The 23,739-nt window shown below is 46.7% G+C and overlaps 2 protein-coding genes and 1 pseudogene across 5 annotated transcripts; 1 reads left to right on the top strand and 2 right to left on the bottom strand.

Annotated features, from left to right (window-relative positions):
- Window positions 1-4,002: 4,002 nt before the first annotated feature.
- Window positions 4,003-4,933, bottom strand: LOC125507612 (heat stress transcription factor C-2a-like). The gene is made up of 2 exons (XM_048672143.2): window positions 4,691-4,933; window positions 4,003-4,604 (listed from the first exon to the last, which is right to left on the bottom strand). The coding sequence occupies exons 1-2, from the start codon at window positions 4,931-4,933 to the stop codon at window positions 4,041-4,043; spliced, it is 807 nt and encodes a 268-aa protein (XP_048528100.2). The 3' UTR covers window positions 4,003-4,040.
- A 4,592-nt stretch (window positions 4,934-9,525) lies between these two features.
- On the top strand, window positions 9,526-12,527 carry LOC147973864 (protein-ribulosamine 3-kinase, chloroplastic). Of its 2 annotated transcripts, none has more exons than XM_087522281.1 (9): window positions 9,526-9,781; window positions 10,130-10,283; window positions 10,399-10,489; window positions 10,822-10,935; window positions 11,004-11,092; window positions 11,237-11,355; window positions 11,488-11,628; window positions 11,840-11,916; window positions 12,182-12,527. In XM_087522281.1, the coding sequence occupies exons 1-9, from the start codon at window positions 9,655-9,657 to the stop codon at window positions 12,326-12,328; spliced, it is 1,059 nt and encodes a 352-aa protein (XP_087378407.1). In that variant the 5' UTR covers window positions 9,526-9,654; the 3' UTR covers window positions 12,329-12,527. The 2 variants fall into 2 exon arrangements, with proteins under 2 accessions (XP_087378407.1, XP_087378408.1); XM_087522282.1 differs by having other exon boundaries at window positions 9,527-9,781; window positions 10,822-10,896.
- Window positions 12,400-15,084, bottom strand: LOC147973863 (pentatricopeptide repeat-containing protein At4g21065 pseudogene; annotated as a pseudogene). Of its 2 annotated transcripts, XR_015603036.1 has the most exons (3): window positions 13,253-15,084; window positions 12,937-13,081; window positions 12,400-12,795 (listed from the first exon to the last, which is right to left on the bottom strand). The product of XR_015603036.1 is annotated as a pentatricopeptide repeat-containing protein At4g21065 pseudogene, transcript variant X2 (transcript). The 2 variants fall into 2 exon arrangements; XR_015603035.1 differs by having other exon boundaries at window positions 12,400-13,081.
- Between the last annotated feature and the right edge of the window lie 8,655 nt (window positions 15,085-23,739).

The raw sequence follows: 23,739 nt of genomic DNA, 5'->3' as shown, positions 1-23,739 counted from the left end.
ACAAATTTCAAAAAGATACCATGGATTTGAAAATTATTCAAGATTTTGAAAAAATCTTGAATTTGAAAATGTTCATGAAATTGGCAAAAAATCACGAATTTGAAAAAAGTTTGTGATTTTCAAAACAATCACGAAATGCTAAGTAAAAAGTTTAAAAAAAGAAGCGGAAAAAGGAAAAACAAACAGAAAGAAGAAAAAAAGATGACCACGGTAAACCCAGCCCAGTAAACCGTATGGCTAGAAGGTTCCAAAACCGATGGGGGGGAGATAATGGGCTGGCAGCCCACTTAGACCAGCGAACGGGAGGGACAAACCCATCCGCATGTCAAGACCAGGCCCGTCAGACCTGGGCAGCACCCGTTTCGTCACTCCTAGTCCTGGCCAGTGGCCACTAGCAACGGCGGGCGTCAGCCAATAGGATTTCGTCGGGCGTCCGTCCGTGCTCGGAGAAGAAGGCGGGTGCTTGCAATGGCAGATAACATGGCGCTGCTCTCCGCCTCCTCCATCCTCAGTCGCCGCCCCCGACCTCGTCGCTCCGCCTGCCCCCGCAGAGCAGCCTCGAGGCTATCCGTCGGTAACAAGTCCTCCTCCACTTCTCTCAAAACTCAATCCTGCAACCTTTTTTCACCTCGCTGTCGTACGAACAATGCCGAAGCTCAGTTTTGCCACCCTCCGGGCTGCGTCGATGGTCTTCAGCAGAACGCCGAGGGCAAGCCATAGCCAGGCCCGATGTAAAATGTTGACTGTAGAAATTTTGATAGGATTTAAGGTGTTGTGGCAGCCATGGCCTGCAATAGTTGTGATTATGTGGGTATCAGCTTCAGTTTCCATGCCCAATTCATGGCATTGCTGTGGGTGTGGATGCATCCGATCTGTTTTATGCGTGATTCTGAGCTTCTGACCCTGTCCCGTGTAATTGGACAGTGGCTGCCATAAGCGATGACCCGATCAAGGAGTGGATCCTCACCGAGGGGAAGGTCACACAGATCACAGGGACCAGCTCCATTGGGGGGTACTGTGAACTGAACTTACTGAACTTTCTTTATTTTCACTACCTGGCACCTTCCCTACAGCCGCCTTTTCTTCTTCACTGCATTTTCTTACTTCATGCCCCCTTTTTTACAGGTTGGTTCGTTACCAACTGGCGGTTATTTTATCATCATGGAGTTTATTCAATTTGGTCGTTCTAGGGGTCACCAGGTAAGAGGTAACCTTGTCCTTTTTTCAAAAAGAAGGATAACCCCCGGCCTCTATATGTGACAGAGATCCAGTGACATGCCTTCAGCATGTCACTCCGTAACATGACCCTTGGATCTGGAATGGACAGCCCAGATTAATCATTGTAGCAACAAAACACTGTGGACGTGGTCCTGTAGACGAATCACTGTAGATATTGTAATGTGGATGTACGGTAGACTGGGAACTGTTCATGTCATCCCTGGCCGCTGGATCATGATCTGGCGGAGGGGAGAGGGGGGCAAGGCACCATACTGTTCATGGATGACATGCCCATGGCATATCACTGGATCTCAATCCTCTGTATGCATACAGCCATATTATTAAAGATCCAGGTTCGAAACAAGGACTCAAAAGGTCCTACAAATCTGACATAAAAATATGAAAAGCCACAACTGGCTAAAATAGGCTAAGATGAGTAAACACCTATCCTATTATTGAACCGTCATTCAAACCGGTTGTATATGTATCCCATGCAACCATCTCCCATCGGTTGCACCTAGTATCCATAAGCTCCCTATGTTTCACATGGCTGAGTAATGACCACGTATGGATTCAAGCTGATGCCTTGAAGATAACCTGTAGAAAAACTGTGACAGTTTGTCTGTTAAAAGTAACATCATTTCGACAATTCCAAATGGCCCAAAGTAATGCGCATACTCCTACACGAATATATGCCGCAGTTTTAGGGTCAATCCCAGTTAACCAAGTCCCAAATAGATGTGTAACCGAGATCGGCGGAGCTACGTTAAATGCTACATGAATAGTACACCACAGTAACTTACGAGAGGACAGAGTAGAAACAGATGTTCTATTGTCTCTTCCTGATCGCAAAAACAACACCGTTTACCACCTTCCCAGTTACGCTTTACCAAGATATCCTTTGTCAAAATGACTCCCTTGTGTACAAACCACATAAACACTTTGATTTTCAACGACACTTTAATTTTCCAAATGTAGATCAACCTCGGTGACGTCCCAGTGTTACTCAAATCTGTGTACATAGACTTAACCGAGAAGACACCTGACATGGACAATTTCTAATACAGGGAGTCTGATGCATTAGAGAGGTTGAACTCCATCAACCTACGCTCGAGATGTAGCCATATATCCCAGCGTTCTCATATTAGCGATCGTCTGAACTGAATGTTAAGGGCCACAGACCCCAACACCATGGAAAAGGAAACCTCTTTCTGTTGTATGTTATAGAGGGAAGGGTACTGTATGGTTAGTGGGGTCTCACCTAACCAGGTATCTTCCCAAAACCTGATACCCTGACCGTTCCCTACAATGAATTTGCTCATGTTGAAGAAGGCATTCTTAATCCTCATAAGCCCTTCCAAAATGGAGAGTCATACGGTTGTGCCAACACTTGCGCCAACGTTTTAGTATGTAAATATTTATTATGTAAGATATATATCCACACCCCTTCCGTCTCCACCGATAGCCTATAAAGCTACTTACTAAGCAGACACTTATTTTTAACTTCAAGATTTTCAATGCCTAACCCCCTTGGTCCTTCGGCCTACAAATAATATCCAATTCAGCCAATCTATGTTTGGTGTTGTTCTCGTCAGTTTGTCAAAAAAACCGAGATCGATAAAAATCTAATCTTTTTCGTACCCCTATAGGTACCTCAAAGAAGGAAAGGAGGAACATCGGCATGCTCGTGAGTACCAAGTTGATAAGGACCAACCGCCCCCGTAAGATAAGAGCTTGCCCTTCCAGCATCTCAACTTCATTTCAAATTGATCTTCAATACATTTCCACTCTTTATTAGTGAGTTTATGATTGTGTATTGGGATGCCCAAATAGGTAAATGGTAAAGAACCTAGCTCACAACCAAACAACTGTTTATAACTATCATGTTCATCTTTGGTGCGCCCAAAACGGAATAATTCACTTTTGTTGAAATTAATTTTGAGCCTGGACATTTGTTCAAAAAGACACAAATTTAACTTTGTATTCCTTGCCTTAGCTAGATCATGTTCCATGAAGATAATGGTGTCATCTGCATATTGTAGAATGGATACCCCACCCTCCACCATATGTGGGATAAGACCCCCTACATGGCTGTTTTCTTTCACTCTATTGATAAGAACGGCCAACATATCAGCGACAACATTAAAAAAGATAGAAGACATCGGATCTCCTTGTCTCAATCCTTTCTGTGTTTGGAAGTAATGGCCTATATCATCATTTACCTCAATTCCAATGTTGCCTTCTTGTATAAAGGATTCGACCTGCTTCCGCGAGGTAACCTTGTCCTGAAACCCCTTTCATTCAAAGAAAAAGGTAACTTGTAGCTTTTATTTAAACCATTCATCATTAACAAACAGCTTATTGTCAGTCAGCTCTAGGAAGGAAGCTCGCTGAAATGCATAAACCCGCAAAATCTGTCAAGGGATATGGTTTCTATGTGGAAAATACTATTGGAAGGTAAAATTAAGCGCTTGGTATTCTAAAGCTGAACTTATTCCTTTTATCAAGAGTAGATGAATGACTCTTAGTGACATTTGACTTTGAAATCTACCTCCAGTAGTGTGGCTTGCAATTCATGTTTTCTTTGAAATACTGTTCTTTTTAATCCACCAATGTTCCTGATCTAGCACTCCACAAATTAACACTTGGACTGCTGACTGGATATATTGAGTTTTATTCAAAGCATAGACTGGGATACCAATTGAAGTTGATTTCGCAGCGGTCCGGAGATTCAGCCATATATACGAAAAAGGTACATAGGACAAAGGAGGAGAATATGGAACTTGACCTATACAGGTAGCTAGATCAACAAAAGCACGCAGTTAGTAGTCGTTGTCCATGGGGAACGCGTACGACGGGTCCTCGCCGCTGCCGTCCGCCACGAAGCCGCCTCCAGTGTAGAAGCCAGTGAAGTCGATGCCGGTTTCCGGCACAAAGACTTCGTCCTGGGTGGTGTCGTAGAGCGGCCCGTCGACGGACATGCTGTTGGTGCTGCCCACCTGGCCTTCCCTGTCCAGAAGCTGCAGTCGCAGCCTCTTGACCTCCGCGCCTTTCTCCTCGCTCTCGTTGTTGCCTAGGAGAGGGCGCAGCACCTCGGGGTCTCGAACGACCTTCAGGAGGACGTCGAGCATCTGCTTCCGCCGGCGCTCCGTCTCCCGCACCTGGCGCGACATCGCCGCCAAGCGGTCCTTGATGGCCTTCTGCTCCTGCTTTAGCAGGATCACCTCAGTGGCCACCATCGTGTTGTTGTGGTCGTCGTCGTCCTTGGGCTTGCGCTTGCTGTTGTTGTTGGTGAGCCGGACAATCTGGTGCAGGAGGTGCGCATGCCCCCGAAGGAACAACACATGGGCGTACTCCCATCTATTCGGATCCACCTTCTGGAATCCCTGGAGAGTGGTACAGATTAACTACAGCAGAGTGGTAGTGCCACAGTTAGACAAGTGGTAGCAGTTGCAGTATTACGTGCACATACGTAGGTATTGAGCTGCCGAACGAAGTTAGAGAATTTGCAGTGCTTGAAGTGCGCGGGAAGCAGCGTGCCCGAGAAGACCAAGAGGTCGGCCACGATGAAGCTGTTGCCGCCTCTTCCCCATGCGATCACGTCGTCAGTCGCCGGGTCCTCCACCATGCTGTACGTCTTGGCCACGAACGGCATCAGCCCCACCAGACCACCACCCTCCGAGTACTCCTTGGCCATGCCACCACCGCCGCTCATCACCACGAGCACACGACAACAATATATAAGATACTTTAGCCTTTTCCTCTCTCTTTGCTAGTGAAGGATGTGAGGAATGTGTGGGAGCTCAAGATATGGAATGATGAATGGGAGAACGAAGGAGTCTCGTGCCTATCAAGCCTATAAATATTATAGAGGTGTCAGACGTCGCCACACGAGACGCGACGTACCAAGTAAAAGCAATTGCATGCAGCTACAAGACCTTCAAAAACAAGACCAATCATAGATACACCTTGAAGCTATTTTTCAAGACCCCGATACCAATCTAATGTCAGATTTTTAAACATGGCAAATCAAACATTTTTTATGGCAAATTACGTGTCCTGAGCCCCGCAATTTCCTTTAGGAAGCATACCAAATTTTTTTTCAGGATTTGCAATGCTTGCTGAAGGAAACTGCCATGTTCGCACACGTAATTTGCCATAAAAAAAACTTTCGATTTGCAATGTTAAAAATCTAACATAAGATTTTTAGTATTTCAGAATTTGTAATATAAAATTGTTGAAACATGTACAACATGCATGTTTTCCTGAATTCGATTGAAATATAACTGAAATGGTTAAAAGTTGTGTGGATATTATTTGGCAACGTTATTTGGCTAGCTAATTAATCATAGAACATTAGAATAAGTAGTGCAACTGCTCCCTGCTAGCTTCTCTCTCTAAATGGCGGTCATGCATTTCTTTTCGTGGAATGGAAGGTTGGAGAATTTGATTGTTGGGTGATAATGACATGCGGCAGGTGCAACGTTGAACTATCAACTTTCCATTTCTTTAGCAATGGAAGAAAACATAACGTGCGGACAGGGGGCGCGAATAGTCAATGCTAAATACGGCTAAATCCCTACGCGGGTCTACTCCTCAAGGGGCGGTTATGTCTCCTAGCTCGCTTCTGAAGAGAACGCAAAGATATTTCAGATGAGAATGGCGGGGGTCGAGGCGGTTAGCTTACCGGGTGCGTCTCCCCGGTTAGTTCAGATTCCTGATTTAGCGTTCTCGCGTGCAGGTTGAGAGTGAGACCGGCGTGCGAGTGCGTGCCACCCCATCAACATCGAGCCATCCATCATCGTGGGTACGTGGTGGCGACATTCTGCGCCCGGTGGTTAACAGATCAAGGTTAATAATCTCAGGCATACCATCAATGTTTCAATTAAATACGAGATAAGACATCTAAGAGAATGCAAGACTCATTTTTTTTTCCTTCTTTCTCTTCCATCTCAGCAAATACATGACAACACATTCAAAAATTATCCAACATAACAACACTAAGATAGCAGTATGGTGGAAACAGTAAACAGAGTTGATGCGGAATTCAAAGAGAAGGAAAAATAGCGACGGAAAGCATTTTTACTATTTGTGTTTAAGTTCCTTACATTTTGATTATAACAACAAAGTTGGTTTATTCTTGATAACACTTTAATATGCATCGCTACGGCGACGGAAGAAGAGGAGAGGGATGCCAGAGCAGGTAAAGAATAGATCTCGGCGTGGGCGATCCGCGCAACAAGCCATGTGGAAAGAGGAGATCTTTCTCACCAGGTTTGGTTCAAGTGCTGCAATAGTAATAAAGGAAAGATTCATAAATTATTTGCAGTGAACAAAGGCGGAAGTCCAATTTGGCTCTTAGGAGCACGTGCTACTACGCGCGGAAAATGATTTTTGAAATCTCAAAAAAAAAATCTGACAAATCTTTTACGTATTCATAGTCACATCCAAATGCTTCTTGCAAAGATTTAGACAAAAAGGTTAAAAATTTTGGCCTCTGCAAAAACTAAATAAATTGAACACCAAATATTACTCCAAAATGTCATTCCAATTTTTTTCACCAATGAAACACTACTGCTCCGTTCTGCATGAAAATTGTCAGGCATGCTTGCGACACTAACACGAACATCCACAAAAATCAGATTTTTTTTAACATTTTACGACTTTTTTAGGTACTGTTCATCCAGAGCATATGCTTCTGGGAGCCAAAACGCCATCCCCGAACAAAGATCCCTTCTTTCTTGTTGGCTACTAGGAATGTATCAAGTGAAGTTTCAGCATTCTTCGGCGACATGAAATTTGAAGGGGATGAAGAATGCTGAGTATGGCTATTGAACGATCCAATTAATCAGCATGGCCTAAAAATTCCAATGTGTCATTTGGTTGCAGTAATAAACAATAAACAGTATTTTTAGCAACAGCAGTTAAAAGTTCTTTTTCTAGTGTACAACATTAAATAGTTTCTTTTTTGAGGGGGGCAACAGTAAACAGTTAAACACAACAGAGTGACACATAGCTCGAGGAAGAAAGCGCTCGCATCGCTCTCCAGGGAGCGGCTCGGGCGAAACCTACCGCGGTGCCGCCGCCACCCCCCGTTCACCCCCCCTTGCCATCGTCCGGTGACGTCTCCGGCAAAGTCTGTGCGGCAGCCGGCGGCGGCGGGACTCACTCACTCCGCCGCACGCGGCAGCTGACCCTGGACGGCGTGGTGTGCGACGCGAGGCTGGGTGCCGGGGAGGTGGTCCCCAGGCTCTCACTCTGGCGGTGGTATATAGGCTGTAGTGGGGCGCCGATGATCGGCCGGCGCGGGATGGTGGGCGCGCGGGTGCGGTGGTGCCCAAGCGGCATGGATCTGGCGCTTCTACCTCGGAGGTGATGGGCGCTTGGGCGACTGCGGCGCGCGTCCTCGGCTGTGGGAGACTCGGCCCTTCTACCTGCGTTGCACGAGTCTGGCGGCGACCTCCCGATGACCTCGTCCTGGCGGCCCGTGCGGTGCCTCTCCCGTCCGGCCACGCGGCACCGGCGGCCAATGTCGGGGATGGAGCGGGATTCAGATCTGGCGCCCCGATCCAGCGAGATGGAGTCATGGAGTGGGGTGGCGGTCCCTCCTCCCTACGCGGGCTGGTTGCAGATCAGCGGTGCGGCGGGTGCTGCCTCCTTCGTGTGGTGCTTGTGGATGGGCACCAATTCTGGCTCATCGGCATGTCGGCGATGAGGTGGATGGCTCCGACGTGGTGGTGGCGCTGCCACGACACTGGCGGCGTGCGGGCGAGCAGAGGTGCTTTGCATGAGGGTGTGATGTTGGGCGACGCTCAGGGCGAAAGCTTGTCGGGTTTTTGTCAGCCAACGGCGTCGGCATTCATGAACATCGTTTCACCTCCTTGGAGGCACCGCCATGGAGTCCATCCCTTTTACACCCTTGTATCCAGTTCTTCAAGTGAAAGCCTAAGGCCTGGTCAGGTTGGGCGATGGCGTCGGCATTGTCGCTTCCCTTTTTGGGACGTCATCTTGAAGAGCTTTGGATCCCGTTCGCGCGCTCCATGGGCTGAACGCTCGTGGCATTGCGGTCGGCAGGTGTCCGTCCAGCGATGTGGTAGTTCTGTGCGGCTTCTTGTGTGGCAACGGTGGCGGCTTTGGGTGGAGTTGGTTTGCAAATGGGTCTTGGTAGTCGATCTCTTCTGGCGTGTTTGAGGGGTCGTCGTGCCTCACTTTGTCTTTCTAAAGTCGGAGCTGCTGAGAAGGGGCCCTTGTGGTGACGATGACACGAGACGAGTGGTTGGTTCCGGCGCTGGCTTGGCGCAAGCCCAACACTTTTCTTCTGCAATGCTCGTCGACAAAGTCAAAGCTGCCTGGTCACCGACGCGTGTGGTTGAGTGTTTGGCATCGACCGACGCAGGCCTCTGCACTTGTTTGTGGTGAGAGCAACATCGGTGGACGTTGATGGTGGAGTCAGAGTCGCCCTCGTGGAGGAGTGATACGATGACACTGGGTTGCAACCTCGCCGCCCCCCGCCTCGTAGCTCCGCCTTCCCCCGTCGAGCAGCCTCCATGCTATCCGTCGGTAACAAGTTCTCCACCACACACTCTCAAAACACAATCCAACATTTTTTCACCTCGCCGTCGTACGATTTGCGCAGAAGCTTAGTTTTGTCGTGCTCCTGGTTGTGCCTATGGTCTTCAGCAGCTCGGCGAGGGCAGGCATTGGCGCTCGGCGTGGGCGATCGGTGCAACAAGCCATGTAGAAAGAGTGATCTTTCTCACGAGGTTTGGTTCAAGTGTTGCATTAGTAATAAAAGAAAGATTCATGAATTATTTGCAGTGAACAAAGACGAAAATCCAATTTGGCTTCTGGGAGCACGTGCTCCTACGCATGGAAAATGATTTTTGAAATGTCAAAAAATCCCTAACAAATGTTGGATGTATTCATAGTCACATCCAAATTCTCCCTGCAAAGTTTTAGGCAAAAAGGTTAAACATTTTGGTCTGTGCAAAAAATAAATATATTGAACACCAAATGTTACTCCAAAATGTCATTCCAAAATTGTTTTTTTCACCGACGAAATAGTGCTCCATTTTGCATGGAAACTGTCAAGCATGCTTGCGTCACAAACACAAACATCCAAAAAAATAAGAATTTTTTGAAGACATTTTACGACTTTTTTTGAGGTACTATTCATCCGGGAAAATAGCACATCAGGCCTCGAATCTGAGAAAAGCCCATATAGTTGTCGGGGAAATGTGACCAATCCGCTTGTCGACACCAGGCCCATCAGGCACTGGGCAGCACGCGTTTCGTCACTCCTAGTCAGTCCTAGCCAGTAGCCACGGTGTCTCAAAAAAAAAAGCCAGTAGACACGGCGATGGCGACGGCGGGCGGCAGCCAATAGGATTTCGCCGGGCGTCCGTCCGTGCTCGGAGAAGAAGGCGAGCGCCTGCGATGGCAGCAAACGTGGCGCTGCTCTCCGCCTCTTCGCCCTCCACCTCCGCCTCCTCCATCCTCCGTCGCCGCCCCCCGCCCCGTTGCTCCGCCTGCCCCCGTCGAGCAGCCTCCAGGCTATCCGTCGGCAAGTCCTCCTCCACTCCTCTCAGAACTCAATCCTAAATTCTTCTTCTTCCACTCCGCTGTACGACCTGTGCTGAAGCTTAATTTCGCCGTGCTCCTGGCTGTGTTGATGGTCTCCGGTAGCATGGCGAGGGCAAACCCGATATGAAATGTTGTCCGTAGAATTTGGATAGGGTTTGAGGTGATGTGGCGGCCATGGCCTGCAATAGTTGTGATTATGGCCTTATGGGGGCACAAGCTTCAATTTCCACGCCCAATTCATGGCATTGCCATGGCTGAGGCTGTGGATGCTACTATATGTTTTATGTGTCATTCTGAATCTCTGATCCTGTCTCGTGCAATTGGGCAGTGGCTGCGATGAGCGACGACCCAATCAAGGAGTGGATCCTCACCGAGGGGAAGGCCACCCAGATTACAGGGACCAGCTCCATTGGGGGTGGGTGCATCAACGCCGCCCAGCGCTATGATACCAATGCTGGCTCCTTTTTTGTGAAGACCAACAGGTGTGCTAACACAAATTTATGTTTAGAACTAACTCACCAGTCAACATGTCATGGAGTAGTTCAAGTAGTCATGTTGGTGGCAACAATGGAATGGAAACATATTCTTGTATGCCAGGCGCATCGGTCCAGCTATGTTTGAAGGGGAGGCTCTGGGCTTGAAGGCAATGTATGACACCAAGTCAATCCGTGTTCCTTTGCCGTACAAGGTCAGTGAAGAACCAGATGCAAGAGCATCTATAAGTTGTGCGATGCATAAAACAGTGCTACAAGATAACCATACCTGACGTTCATGACTGAAACTGCACTACACCATACATTGCAGAACTAGATACTTTGTTCTGATATTTGATCGGTATACGTATTCCTATTCCAGTTATATTCATCTGAAGGTCGTTGGTTGCTTCTCATCTAGCAACTAACAGTTAGCATCTTAGCACAGAGATTGTGTGTACTATCTTTATTTGTCACTACCTGGCACCTGCCTACAGCTGCCATTCTTCTTCACTGTATTTCTTACTCTGTGCCCCTTTTATGACAGGTTGGTTCGTTACCAACTGGTGGTTCTTTTATCATTATGGAGTATATTCAATTTGGTCGTTCTAGGGGTGACCAGGTAACCTTGTCCCGAAACCCCTTTCGTTCAAAGAAAAAGGTAACTTGTACCTTTTGTTGCAAGCTTTTATTTAAATCATTCACCGTTAACAAACAGCTTATTGTCAGTCAGCTCTAGGGAGAAAGCTCGCTGAAATGCATAAAGCTGCAAAATCTGACAAGGGCTATGGTTTCTACGTTGAAAATACTATTGGAAGGTAAAATTAAGCGCTCGCTATTCTAAAACTGAACTTGTCCCTTTTATCAAGACGAGATGAATGTCTCAGTGACATTTAACTTTGAAGTCCACCTCCAGTAGTGTGGCTTGCAACTCATGTTTGCTACCAATTTTCCTGATGTAGCACTCCACAAATCAACACTTGGACTGCTGACTGGATTGAGTTTTACTCGAAGCATAGACTGGGATACCAGTTGAAGTTGATATCACAGCGGTTCGGAGATTCAGCTATATATGAAAAAGGTACATACGAGAAAGGAGGAACATATGGAACTTGACTTATATGTTCCCATTTCTTCTGATGGACACATCATTAACTGGGTGTTAACATGTGGAGTAGTTCATAACTTCTTCATATAAGTTCCTCTTGTGCAGGTCAGCGATTGATTGACAATATGCATCCACTGTTTGATGGTGCTGTTATTGAGCCATGCCTTCTTCATGGAGATTTATGGAGTGGAAATATAAGCGCTGATACTAATGGAGATCCTGTAATACTGGATCCGGCATGCTACTGTATGTAAAAATCGCTATTTCTTGCCCTAATTTCCAGAATCACAATCAATGTATATGCAATGTGTTGATTCATTTTTATAAGGAAAGTGTCGATCAAGGCAAACACTAAGTGGTTATTAATTTGTTTGGAATCACTGAATTTCTTGCACAGTTTTGTTAGAACTCATAGATAATCGCTGAAGAAATGTCACTGATTGTTCTTTAACTGCAGATGGACACAATGAAGCAGAGTTTGGGATGTCATGGTGTGCTGGATTCGGAGGGGATTTCTACAGCTCCTATTTCGAGGTATCCGATGCTCATTTTGTTCCACTACATGTTTCGTAATAAAAACGAGATAGTACAATTTGTGTATCACTCCCATAAAACGAAGAGTCCCTTGCCCCCAGCTGTACTTGTTGAGTTCATCTGCATATTTTCCAACACATCCCGCTGAGTGCTTGACCGCTTGTCTTTCTCTCTTACTATTTAACTCACGTCTTGTGCTGGGTGGGCCTCTCAATTTACTGTCCTGATGGAAAAGTTAAATGTAACATACTGAACTGTTATTCAGGTGATGCCGAAGCAGCCAGGCTTTGAGAAGAGGAGGGACCTGTATCTCCTATACCACTACCTGAATCACTACAACCTTTTTGGCTCTGGGTACCGCTCCTCAGCTATGTCCATAATCGAAGACTACCTGCGGATGCTGAAGGCGTAGCCTCGTCTTCTCTGAGAACAAGGATTTTCCAACCTCTGCTTCTCAGTGAATTCTGTTAACGAAGCAATGCATGTATAAATGGCATGTTTTTGATATGTTGTGGATTCGCAGTGAAATCCTTACATTCTGTTGTAAAATCATTATCAACTAAAACTTCCTTATATGGTTACATCTGTAAATACATATCAGTAATGATCCATCTCACTGTGTTTCTGGCGCACAAATGGGTATGACACAAAAATACTGTATCCCTCCCTCCCCTTTCATCTTTCCTGTGGTGGACTACAGACGCGGCCATTCCATAAATTCAGCTCCACGGATTCCATAGATTTCAGCTCCGCGGAGGTAGTGTTCGGGGCAGCTCCACACGCTCCGACCGTGGAGTTGGTAGCTGGAACCTTCCCCGACAGGCCCTCAGACAGTGTAATGAGGACAGAAGTGAAATATGCATACTCTTGTGAAGGAATCTTTTGTCACAGCAGCAAACAATGAAGAGAATCATGTTTTTTGTGAAAAAAACTCATCTACATCAGAGCTTCTTTTCTGTTGAACCCTAGAATCAAGTAAAGAGAAGGGGTATATGATGAGAGGAAGAGTTGAAGACTTACGTCAGGTGAACAGTTTGCGCCTGTGGGATCATAATCTTAGCCAGCATCTTGGTCAATTAGTCCGCAGTGACGTATAAATCATGTGAACAAGCAAGTACTGCATGGCCAGCTGAGACACTTTTCTTGAAGTACATGATCATGCCATCTACATTTCATTCGTGAAAAAAGACTTAATTCAACCAAGGGATCTTATGATCGTGCATAGGACAAAGGTTACTTCTATGTTTATATAGTTCCATCCACTGGTTGTATGAAAGTAGTGATTCCTAATACAAAAGGGCAATGAATTGATTGCATATTTCCTAGAGAACCTTACCATTCAGATTTTGTCCTACCAATAGTCCAAGCAGGAACAGGAGCCGTTCTTGAAGTGGTGGAATCGGTTTCGATCCCTGACAACTATGACCCGATCGTAGACCTCTGAGACTATCTTCATGACAGAGTGACAATCCTCGCAGATTCTCAGGTTCTTCACTATGCGGATGACAGCCCCTCTTGTCGTGCTTATGAGTCCCAAGGCAAGCGCGAGTTTCTCGCTGTGCTGCGAGATGCAAACTTCTTTGTCCTCCTCATCAACGTCAAAGGTGACTTCTTTAGTTAAAGGCTTGTAGCCCTTGAGGCTTAAAGTCTTGCAAATCTCATCAAGCATTGCATATATTCGATCACACTGAGGATGTGAACGGTCCCCGGACAAGAACTCGTAAACCACACCATTTAGCTCAACAATGCTGGATCCTGGAGGCTTGTATATCTTATGTTCTTTCATTGAGCTCCTTACCCCTTGTACAAGGTCCCATTTCCCAGCATCAGCATAGACATTAGATAAGAACACGCATGCCCCAGCATGCTGAGGATCCAACTTGAGTATCTCCATGGCAGCCATCTCGCCCATGTCGACATTCTTGTGAACCCTACAGGCAACCAAGAGAGCACCCCATAGGACAACATCAGCCTGGAACGGGACAGCCTTAATGAGAGCCAATGCCTCCTCCAGCTGCCCTGCTCGACCAAGCAGATCGACGACGCAGCCATAATGCTCTATGGTGGGCTGCACACGATATTCGACAGGCATACAGTCCAGGAACTTCTTGCCCTCATCCACCATGCCAGCATGGGCGCACGCGCTCAGCACGGCGGTCATGGTGATGGAATCTGGGTCCACGCCTGTGTTCTTCATCTCAGCGAACAAGGCCAGCGCGTCCCTGGGGAGCCCGTTGATGGCCAGCCCGGCGATCATGACACTCCACGTCCGGACATCCTTGTCGAGCGTCTCCCGGAACACGGACCACGCGCTCTCGACATCTCCGCACCTCATGTACATGTTGAGCAGAGCGGTGCCCAGATTCCTGGTGGTACTCCGGCGGGTCCTTGCATAGGAAGCATGCGCCCAGCGGCCAGTGTCGAGCGCGCCAAGGTGCGCGCAGGCGGAGACGAGGGCGAGCAGCGTGACCTCGTCGGCGGCGGGCATCTGGCGCGAGAGGCGCAGCACGTGGGTGTAGAAGCCCTGGGAGAGGTGGGCGTGGAGGAGCGAGTTCCAGAGAGGCAGGTCCCTTTGGCCGGGGGGACTTGCGTCGAACACCTGGCGTGCGGCGGGCAGGTCCCCGGCGGCCGCGTAGAAGGAGAGGAGTGACGCACCGATGAAGCGGTCGCGGGAGTCGAGGCCGCGGCGGAAGAGGGAGGCGTGGACGGCGGTGCCCGGTGCGGCTGCTGCGGTGGGTGAGCTCGCGGGGAGGAGGCGGGCGCAGGCGGCGAGGAGGGGCGGGTAGGTGTAGTTGTTGGGGTTGGAGAGGGGGCCGAGAAGCATGGAGCGGTAGAGAGCGACGGCGAGGTGGGGGCGGGGGCCGTGCGCGAGGGAGCGGATGGTGGTGTTGTAGGAGAAGGTGGAGGGGTGGGCTCGGAGGAGGGAGAGCGCGTAGGGGAGGGAAGAGTTAGCGGCCGACGCGGCGAGCGGGGCGGCGGCTGAGGGGTCGGCGTCGAGGGCGCCGGAGCGGAGGAGGCGGGCGTGGAGAGCCCTGTTCGAGAGTGTGCCCGCGGTGGTCGGCGGCGGCATCGGCGGCGGAGGTGGACCTCCGGCGGCGGTGGATGCAAATGATGTGGGTACCGCTTCATCAGCTGCTTGCGGATGCTGCATGCGTAGCCATGTCTACTGTCAGAACACAGCCTGAATTCCCATTTTTTAACACGGCCTGAATTCAGAAAACGAAGCAATGCACGTATGTTTTATGTGATTACATTTGTTGTAAATAATAGTCTTTGCAACTTTCTTTTACAACACTGTATATCAATTGAAAGGTCGAGCTGCCCCGTGTCGTCCTTGGTGACTCGGGTAGCGTGCAGTGACCAGAACGACCACCACCTCCCTCCGCCCCTTCTCTCGGCGCCATCGTATGGCACCACCGCAAAGCCGCCCAACAACGGCGGGGCAATGCTTGTTTCAGGCGAGGCGTGATGCTCGGTCCAGGCAAGAGGATGAGTCGTGTCGTTCCTGTCTCCGGCAAGGTCTTGGCAAGCCCTCCCTGATGACGGAGATGGCGCTTCCCTCAAGCTCGGGCATTGTCTAATCTCCGAGAGGTCGAAAATCCCCCTCCCCCCCCCCCCACCTCGTGGGATTCCATTACATTCTATGGTCCTGCTTCGCCGTTGCCACGGAGTGGTTGTCTTCACATTTAAGGTCCTCAGACCGGAACCAAGCATTAAGTTTGATGGGTCACCGTTATCTCTTATTGTATTTGGTCCTCATAGATGTCTCCACCTATCACGTCAAAGGTTGGAGATTTTCTAAACAATATGTGTTACATGTCTAGTTCTGAAGATCATGTTGCATGCGCTGTTAAATTGGACAACTCACATAGAGTTCATCACAGTATAATAACTTACTAGACAGATCATAAGACTACAAACACAAATGACGACATATAGATCCGGCACAAATGAATCTCTCGCGACAGGGACGAAACTCAAGGCGACGCCGCGACGTCCCCAGCTCAAGCTACAAACACAAATGACGTTGAGACCCTTGGCGTGCACAAAACTTCTCCCGGAGACCCCATTGACAATCACTTTGGTGCTTGCGGTCCTAAGCAAAATGGAGATCCAACCACACCATTTCTGGCTGAAACCCTTGCTCCTCATCGCATCGAAAAGGAAGGGCCAAGCGAGGGAATCAAACACCCGAGAAATGTCAAGTTTCGGAAAGGCGCTAGCCTCCTTCCGAGCGTGTATCTTCCTTGCAACTTGCCTGACCAGCAGAAAGTTGTCATGCAAGTGCCTCCCGCAAAATGAAAGATGACTGATTGGCCGTGACGATTTCCTTCATTCTTCTGCGTGCTCTGTTGGCTAGCATTTTGGCGAAAATCTTAGCCACGCTATGAGGGAGACTGGTCGGGCGAAAGTCCCCCACCTCCTCTGCGTCTGGTTTCTTCGGGATGAGCACGATATGTGCACGGTCCAGCTTCCCAAAACCGCGCCCATCACCTACATAGAGCTTGAGGATAACAGTCATGATCTCATTCTTAATGATAGGCCAGGCCTTCTGGTAGAAAGCCACGGAAAATCCGTCCAGCCCCAGTGCCCGCTGTGGGTGCATCTCCTTAATCGTGTTCGAGACTTCATCCTCCGTGAGAATGGCATCCAACTCTAAGAGATCATGCACTTCCATGTCTAGAAAGCTCAGGTCCACGTCAACCTCCTACTTTATAATCTCAAACTCTGACAATTAGACAACCATCAACCCTCCTCTCCTACTTGTTTTTTGACCGGTTTTCCCTTGTTGGCCGCCTCTCAGCAGTCAACTCAGCCGTCACGCCACTAAAAAAACTCAACCGTCATGTCACACGTACCTGTAAACCATGTAATTCTAAATTGTTAAGAGAAAAATGATTAAACTCCCCTAGATCGACATGCTAGTGTTAATTTATTTTAGAGATTTTCAAACAAATGGGACTTTTATGTTTTTTTAATTGGTCTTGATTAAGTTTTTTTTCCTTGTAATTTTTAAGACATTTGGAAAAAATATTGAAAATTTCTCGGAATGATCAACATAGTAGTGTTTACTTTTGAGAAAAATTTCAAATGTTTCTAAGCACTTTCATTTTTGGTTCAAATTTTGACCAAATTTTGTCCTGAATATGCATTTTCCTTGTAATATTTAAAATTGTGGCAAAATCAGTTGAAACTATAATAGAATGATCAGCATGGTATTGTTCATTTTTTTGAATTGTTCAACTTTTTCTTAGCACTTTTGTATTTTGGTCAAATTTTGATCAAAATTTATCCCGAATATTTATTATCCTTGCAACTTTTAATCTGTTTGGCAAAAAATATTGGACCTTTGCAAGAATGATCATGATAGTATTGTTCGTTTTCGCGAAAAGAAATTAAATGTTTCTAGGCACTTTCATTTTGGGGTCAAATTTTGACCATAATTTGTCATGAATATGCATTTTCCTTGTAATTTTAAGTTGTCTGGAAAAAATGGTTGAAACTTTACCAAAATGATCAACATAGTACTATTCATTTTGGGGTTTTTTTTTAAATTTTGTGTACTTTCATTTTTTGGTCAATCTTTTATATGAATATGTTTGGCAAAAAGTATTGAAACTTTGCCAGAGTGATCAGCATAGTAGTGTAATTTTTTTCTATTTTTTCTTGGGTCTTTCATTTTTTTATCAAACTTTGACCAAAAAGGAGCTGAGGTGACAGCTGACTAGATGGTCAGCTGGTCAGAACAGCCCAGAAAACTGGTTAGAGGAGAGATGAGTTGGTAGTTGTCCGGTTTTTTAGAGTTTGGGGTTGTAAACTAAATGATATGATGTTTGGTGTTGTTTCTTACACTTCCATGATAATTCAGAGTTGTAATATATATTTCTTTCAATATTCTTTTCAACTTTCTTACAACACTGTATATCAGTTGTAAGGTCAAGCTGCCCCGTGTCGTCCTTGGCAACTCGGGTGGCGCTTCATGACCAGAATGGGCACCACCTCCCTCCTCCCCCCCCCCCTTGGCGCCACCAGAGGGCATCACCGGTAAAGACGCCCGCACAGCGGTGGGGTAGTGCTTGTTCCAGGTGACTTGGGACGCTTGATCTAGGCAAGGAGGCGAGCCGTGCCATCCCCGCATCTAGCATGCCCCCCTCGGTGACATGGAGGACGCTCGCTGGCGACTCCGTGGACATCGCCGACTCAAGCTCAGGTGTTGTCTAATCTCTGGGAGTTATAACCCCCCCTCCTCATCCGCACCAGGCCACCAGCAAACCCTTTTCCACACCTCTGGCGGCCATGCCATGGTGGGGTGTAATGGCCTCGACTCGAGCTCAGGGATGTGCTGCTTCGTGGGTGGAATTGAATGGATTTTTCAGTTGCCTAAGCAATATGCAGCAATTGAGCATAAAAACAGGATATGTCTCGATAATTCAATTCAGAGCACATGCACATCTACACCCGTTGAACAGTAAAATAAAAATAAATAGTAAAAAATTCAAAAAAAATCTAGAACTTTTTTCATGCATGATGCTTGAGTGTGCCAGGTGCGCGCTACAATTCATGGACAAACAACATTCAAGGAGCTCGTGCCAGAAAAGACAAAATCAGCTATGAACATTAGTTTTTCAAACTTTCTCACATTTTTTAAAAAAAGGGGGGACTCTCCGGACTCTGCATCAGAACGATGCATGCGGCCAAAATTAATAAATAAGAAAACAAGGTTCAACAAGGTCTTAAAGTCTCAAAAGAAAAAAAAAGAGAAATGCTCACAAAGAACCAAATAGCTGTTGGGGATCGTAGCAGAAATTTAAAATTTTCTACGCATCACCAAGATCAATCTATGGAGTAATCTAGCAACGAGGGGAAGGGGAGTGCATCTACATACCCTTGTAGATCGCTAAGCGGAAGCGTTCAAGTGGAGTCGTACTTGTCGTGATCCAAATCACCGATGATCCTAGCGCCGAACGGACGGCACCTCCGCGCACAACACACATACGGTTGGGAGATGTCTCCTCCTTCTTAATCCAGCAAGGTGAGAGGAGAAGTTGAGGGAAAACTCCGACAGCACGACGGCGTGGTGGTGATGGAGCTCGTGGTTCTCCGGCAGGGCTTCGCCAAGCACTACGGAGGAGGATGAGGTGTTGGAGGAGGAAGAGGGCTGCGCCAGGGGAAGGGTTCGGCTGCCCTCTCTCTCCCTCACTATATATAGGGGGAAGGGAGGAGGGGGAGGCACCCTAGGGTTCCCTAGGGGAGGGGCGGCGGCCACAAGGGAAACCCTAGATGGGTTTGGGCGCCCCCACCCCCTAGGAAACTTGCCCCCCAAGCCGGGAGGGGCGGCTGCCCTAGGGGTGGCGCCCCCACCTCTCCTGGTTACGTGAGATGGGGTAGGAGGGGTGCTCAGCCCCTTAGTGGGCTGATGTGCCCTCTCCCCTTGGCCCATAAGGCCCCCCAACGCTTGTCGGGGCCTCCGAAACCCCTTTCGGACACGCTGGTCATCACCTGGTACCCCCGGAACAATTCCGGACACCAATACCCTTCGTCCAATATACCGATCTTCACCTCCGGACTATTCCTGAGCTCCTCATCATGTCCGGGATCTCATCCGGGACTCCAAACGACCTTCGGTAACCACATACTATTTCCCATAACAACTCTAGCGTCACCGAACCTTAAGTGTGTAGACCCTACGGGTTCGGGAACCATGCAGACATGACCGAGACAATTCTCCGACCAATAACCAACAGTGGGATCTGGATACCCATGATGGCTCCCACATGTTCCACGATGATCTCATCGGATGAACCACGATGTCGAGGATTCAATCAATCCCGTATACAATTCCCTTTGTCCAGCGGTATTGTACTTGCCCGAGATTCGATCGTCGGTATCCGATACCTTGTTCAATCTCGTTACCGGCAAGTCCCTTTACTCGTTCCGTAACACATCATCCCGTGATCAACTCCTTGGTCACATTGTGCGCATTATGATGATGTCCTACCGAGTGGGCCTAGAGATACCTCTCCGTTTACACGGAGTGACAAATCCCAGTCTCGATTCGTGCCAACCCAACAGACACTTTCGGAGATACCTGTAGTGTACCTTTATAGCCACCCAGTTATGTTGTGATGTTTGGCACACCCAAAGCACTCCTACGGTATCCGGGAGTTGCACAATCTCATGGTCTAAGGAAATGATACTTGACATTAGAAAAGCTTTAGCATACGAACTACACGATCTTTGTGCTAGGCTTAGGATTGGGTCTTGTCCATCACATCATTCTCCTAATGATGTGATCCCGTTATCAATGACATCCAATGTCCATGGTCAGGAAACTGTAACCATCTATTGATCAACGAGCTAGTCAACTAGAGGCTTACTAGGGACATGGTGTTGTCTATGTATCCACACATGTATCTGAGTTTCCTATCAATACATTTCTAGCATGGATAATAAACAATTATCATGAACAATGAAATATAATATAATAATAACTAATTTATTATTGCCTCTTGGGCATATTTCCAAGAGTCTCCCACTTGCACTAGAGTCAATAATCTAGTTCACATCACCATGTGATTAACACTCACAGGTCACATCGCCATGTGACCAACATCCAAAGAGTTTACTAGACTCAATAATCTAGTTCACATCACTATGTGATTAACACTCAATGAGTTCTGGGTTTGATCATGTTATGCTTGTGAGAGAGGTTGTAGTCAATGGGTCTTGCCATATTCAGATCCCTATGTATTTCGCAAAACTTTATGTCATATCGTAGATGCTGCTACCACGTTCCACTTGGAGCTATTCCAAATTGTTGCTCCATTATACGTATCTGGTATATCTACTCAGAGCTATCCGGATAGGTGTTAAGCTTCCATCGACGTAACTCTTTACGTCGAACTCTTTATCACCTCCATAACCGAGAAACATTTCCTTATTCCTCTAAGGATAATTTTGACCGCTATCTGGTGATCCAGTCCTAGATCACCTTTGTACCCTCTTGCTAGACATGTGGCAAGGCACACATCAGGTGCGGTACTCAGCATGGCATACAGTATAGGGCCTATGACAAGAGCAGAGGGGACGACCTTCGTCCTTCCTCTTTCTTCTGCCGTGGTCAATCTTTGAGTCTTACTCAACTTCACACCTTACAACTCAGGTAAGAACCCCTTCTTTGACTGATCTATTTTGAACTCCTTCAAAAACATGTCAAGGTGTGCGTTCTTTCAAAGTATCATCAGGCGTCTTGATCTATCTCTATAGATCTTGATGCCCAATATGTAAGCAGCTTTATCCAGGTCTTCCTTTGAAAAACACTCTTCAAACAACCGTTTATGCTTTCCAGAAATTTTGCATTATTTCGGATCTACAATATGTCATCCACATATACTTATCAGAAATGTTGTAGTGCTCCCACTCACTTTCTTGTAAATACAAGTTTCTAGCAAACATTGTATAAAACCTAAAAGCTTTGATCACTCCATCAAAACATATATTCCGATTCCGAGATGCTTGCTCTAGTCCATAGAAGGATTGCTGGAGCCAGCATACCTTTTAGCATCCTTAGGATCGACAAAACCTTTTATCATATCACATACAACTTTTATTATGAAAACTTGGTAAGAAAACTTGTTTTGACATCCATGTGTAAGATTTCATAATCGAAAAATACAGCTAGTGCTAACATGATTCCGACGGACTTAAGCATCGCTACGGGTGAGAAATTCTCATCGTAGTCAACTCCTTGAACTTGTGAAAAGACTCTTTCCCACAAGTCGAGCTTCATAGACGGTAACATTACCGCCCACGTCCGTCTTCTTCTTAAAGATCCATTTATCTCAATGGCTTGCCGATCATCGGGCAAGTCCACCAAAGTCCATACTTTGTTCTGATATATGGATCCTATCTCGGATTTCATGGCTTCTAACCATTTGTCGGAATACGGGCCCACCATCGCTTCTCCATAGCTTGTAGGTTCATTGTTGTCTAACAACATGATATCTAAGACAGGATTACCGTACCACTCAGGAGTAGTACATATCCTTGTCGACCTACGAGGTTCGATAGCAACTTGATCCGAAGCTTCATGATCACTATCATTAACTTTTTATTCAATAGACGTAGGCGCCACAAAAAACATCTTTCTATGTTGCATCACTCTCTGGTTGAAGTAAAGGTTCGACAAACTCATCAAGTTCTATCTTCCTCCCACTCAATTCTTTCGAGAGAAACTCCTTCTCGAGAAAGGACCCGTTCTTAGCGACAAACAATTTGCCCTCGGATCTGAGATAGAAGGTGTACCCAACTGTCACCTTTGGGTATCCTATGAAGGTGTGTTTGTCCGCTTTTGGGTTCGAGCTTCTCCGGCTGAAGCCTTAAGCATCGCATCCCCAAACATCAAGAAACGACAACTTTGGTTTCTTGCCAAACCAATGTTCATATGACGTCGTCTTAACGGACTTAGATGGTGTCCTATCTAAAGTGAATGCAGCTGTCTCTAACGCATAACCTCAAAATGAAAACGGTAGATTGATAAGAGACATCATAGATCGCACCATATCTCATAGTGTTCGATTACGACGTCCGACACACCATTACCTTGTGGTGTTCCAGGTGGCTTCAACTGTGAAACAATTCCACAATGTCTTAAGTGATTGCCAAACTCATAACTCAGAAATTCTCATCGATCAGATCATAGAATTTGATCTTCTTATTATGATGGTTCTTAACTTCACTCTGAAATTGCTTGAACCTTTCAAACGTTTCAGACTTGTGCTTCAATAAGTAAATATACCTATATCTACTCAAATCGTCAGTGAAGATGAGAAAATTGCGATATCCACCGCACGCTTCAATTCTCATTGGATCACACGCATCAGCATGCATGATTTCCAACAAGTCACTTGCCCGTTTCATTGTACCTAAAAACGGGGTCTTAGTCATCCTGCCCATGAGGCATGGCTCGCATGTGTCAAGCGATTCAAAATCAAGTGACTCCAAACATCCATCGACATGGAGTTTCTTCATGCATGTTACGCCAATATGACCTAAGCGGCAGTGCCACGAGAAAGTGGTACTATCGTTATTAACTCTACATCTTTTGGCGTGAACATGTGTATTACCACGACCGAGATTCAATGAACCATTCACATAGGGTGCGTGACCATGAAAGGTATCATTCATGTAAACAGAATAACCATTATTCTCTAATTTAAATGAATAACCGTATTGCAATGAACATGATCTAATCATATTCATGCTCAACGTAGACACCTGATAACATTTATCTAGGTTCAATACTAATCCCGAAGGCAGATGGAGCATGCGATGGTGATCTCATCAACTTTGGAAACACTTACAACACACATCGTCACCTCTCCCTTAGCCAGTCTCTGTTTATTCCGTAGCTTTTGCTTCAAGTCACCAATAATAGTAACTGAACCGGTATCCAATACCCAGGTGCTACCAGGAGTACTAGTGAGGTACACATTAATAACACATATATACTTTGTTGAAGTTGCCAGCCTTCTTATCTACCATGCATTTGGGGTAATTGCGCTACCAGTGACCGTTCCTTTACAATAGAAGCACTTAGTCTCGGGTTTAGGTTCAACCTTGGGTTCCTTCACTGGAGCGGCAACTGGTTTGCCATCCATGAAGTTTCCCTTCTAGCCCTTGCCCTTCTTGAAACCAGTGGTCTTGTTAAACCATCAACACTTGATGCTCCTTCTTGATTTCTACCTTTTGTGGTCTTAAGCACATCGAACAGCTCCGGGATCAACTCCATCCCTTGCATGTCATAGTTCATCATGAAGATCT

This window comes from Triticum urartu, chromosome 5A, assembly GCF_056163025.1.
Source record: "Triticum urartu cultivar PI428250 chromosome 5A, HENAU_Tu73, whole genome shotgun sequence".
In the NCBI taxonomy this organism is placed as follows: domain Eukaryota; kingdom Viridiplantae; phylum Streptophyta; class Magnoliopsida; order Poales; family Poaceae; genus Triticum; species Triticum urartu.
The sequence above is the reverse complement of the archived record's forward strand: the minus strand, read 5'-3'. Positions and strand labels throughout refer to the sequence as shown.

Excerpts from the sequence above, each read along its gene's own strand:
- LOC125507612 (XM_048672143.2), bottom strand. The coding sequence starts at position 4,933 with ATGAGCGGCGGTGGTGGCATGGCCAAGGAGTACTCGGAGGGTGGTGGT. Across the intron at positions 4,605-4,690 it reads TTCGGCAGCTCAATACCTAC|GGATTCCAGAAGGTGGATCC; the intron begins GTATGTGCACGT and ends ACCACTCTCCAG.
- LOC147973864 (XM_087522281.1), top strand. The coding sequence starts at position 9,655 with ATGGCAGCAAACGTGGCGCTGCTCTCCGCCTCTTCGCCCTCCACCTCC. Across the intron at positions 9,782-10,129 it reads AGCCTCCAGGCTATCCGTCG|TGGCTGCGATGAGCGACGAC; the intron begins GCAAGTCCTCCT and ends GCAATTGGGCAG. Across the intron at positions 10,936-11,003 it reads CCTTTCGTTCAAAGAAAAAG|TCAGCTCTAGGGAGAAAGCT; the intron begins GTAACTTGTACC and ends GCTTATTGTCAG.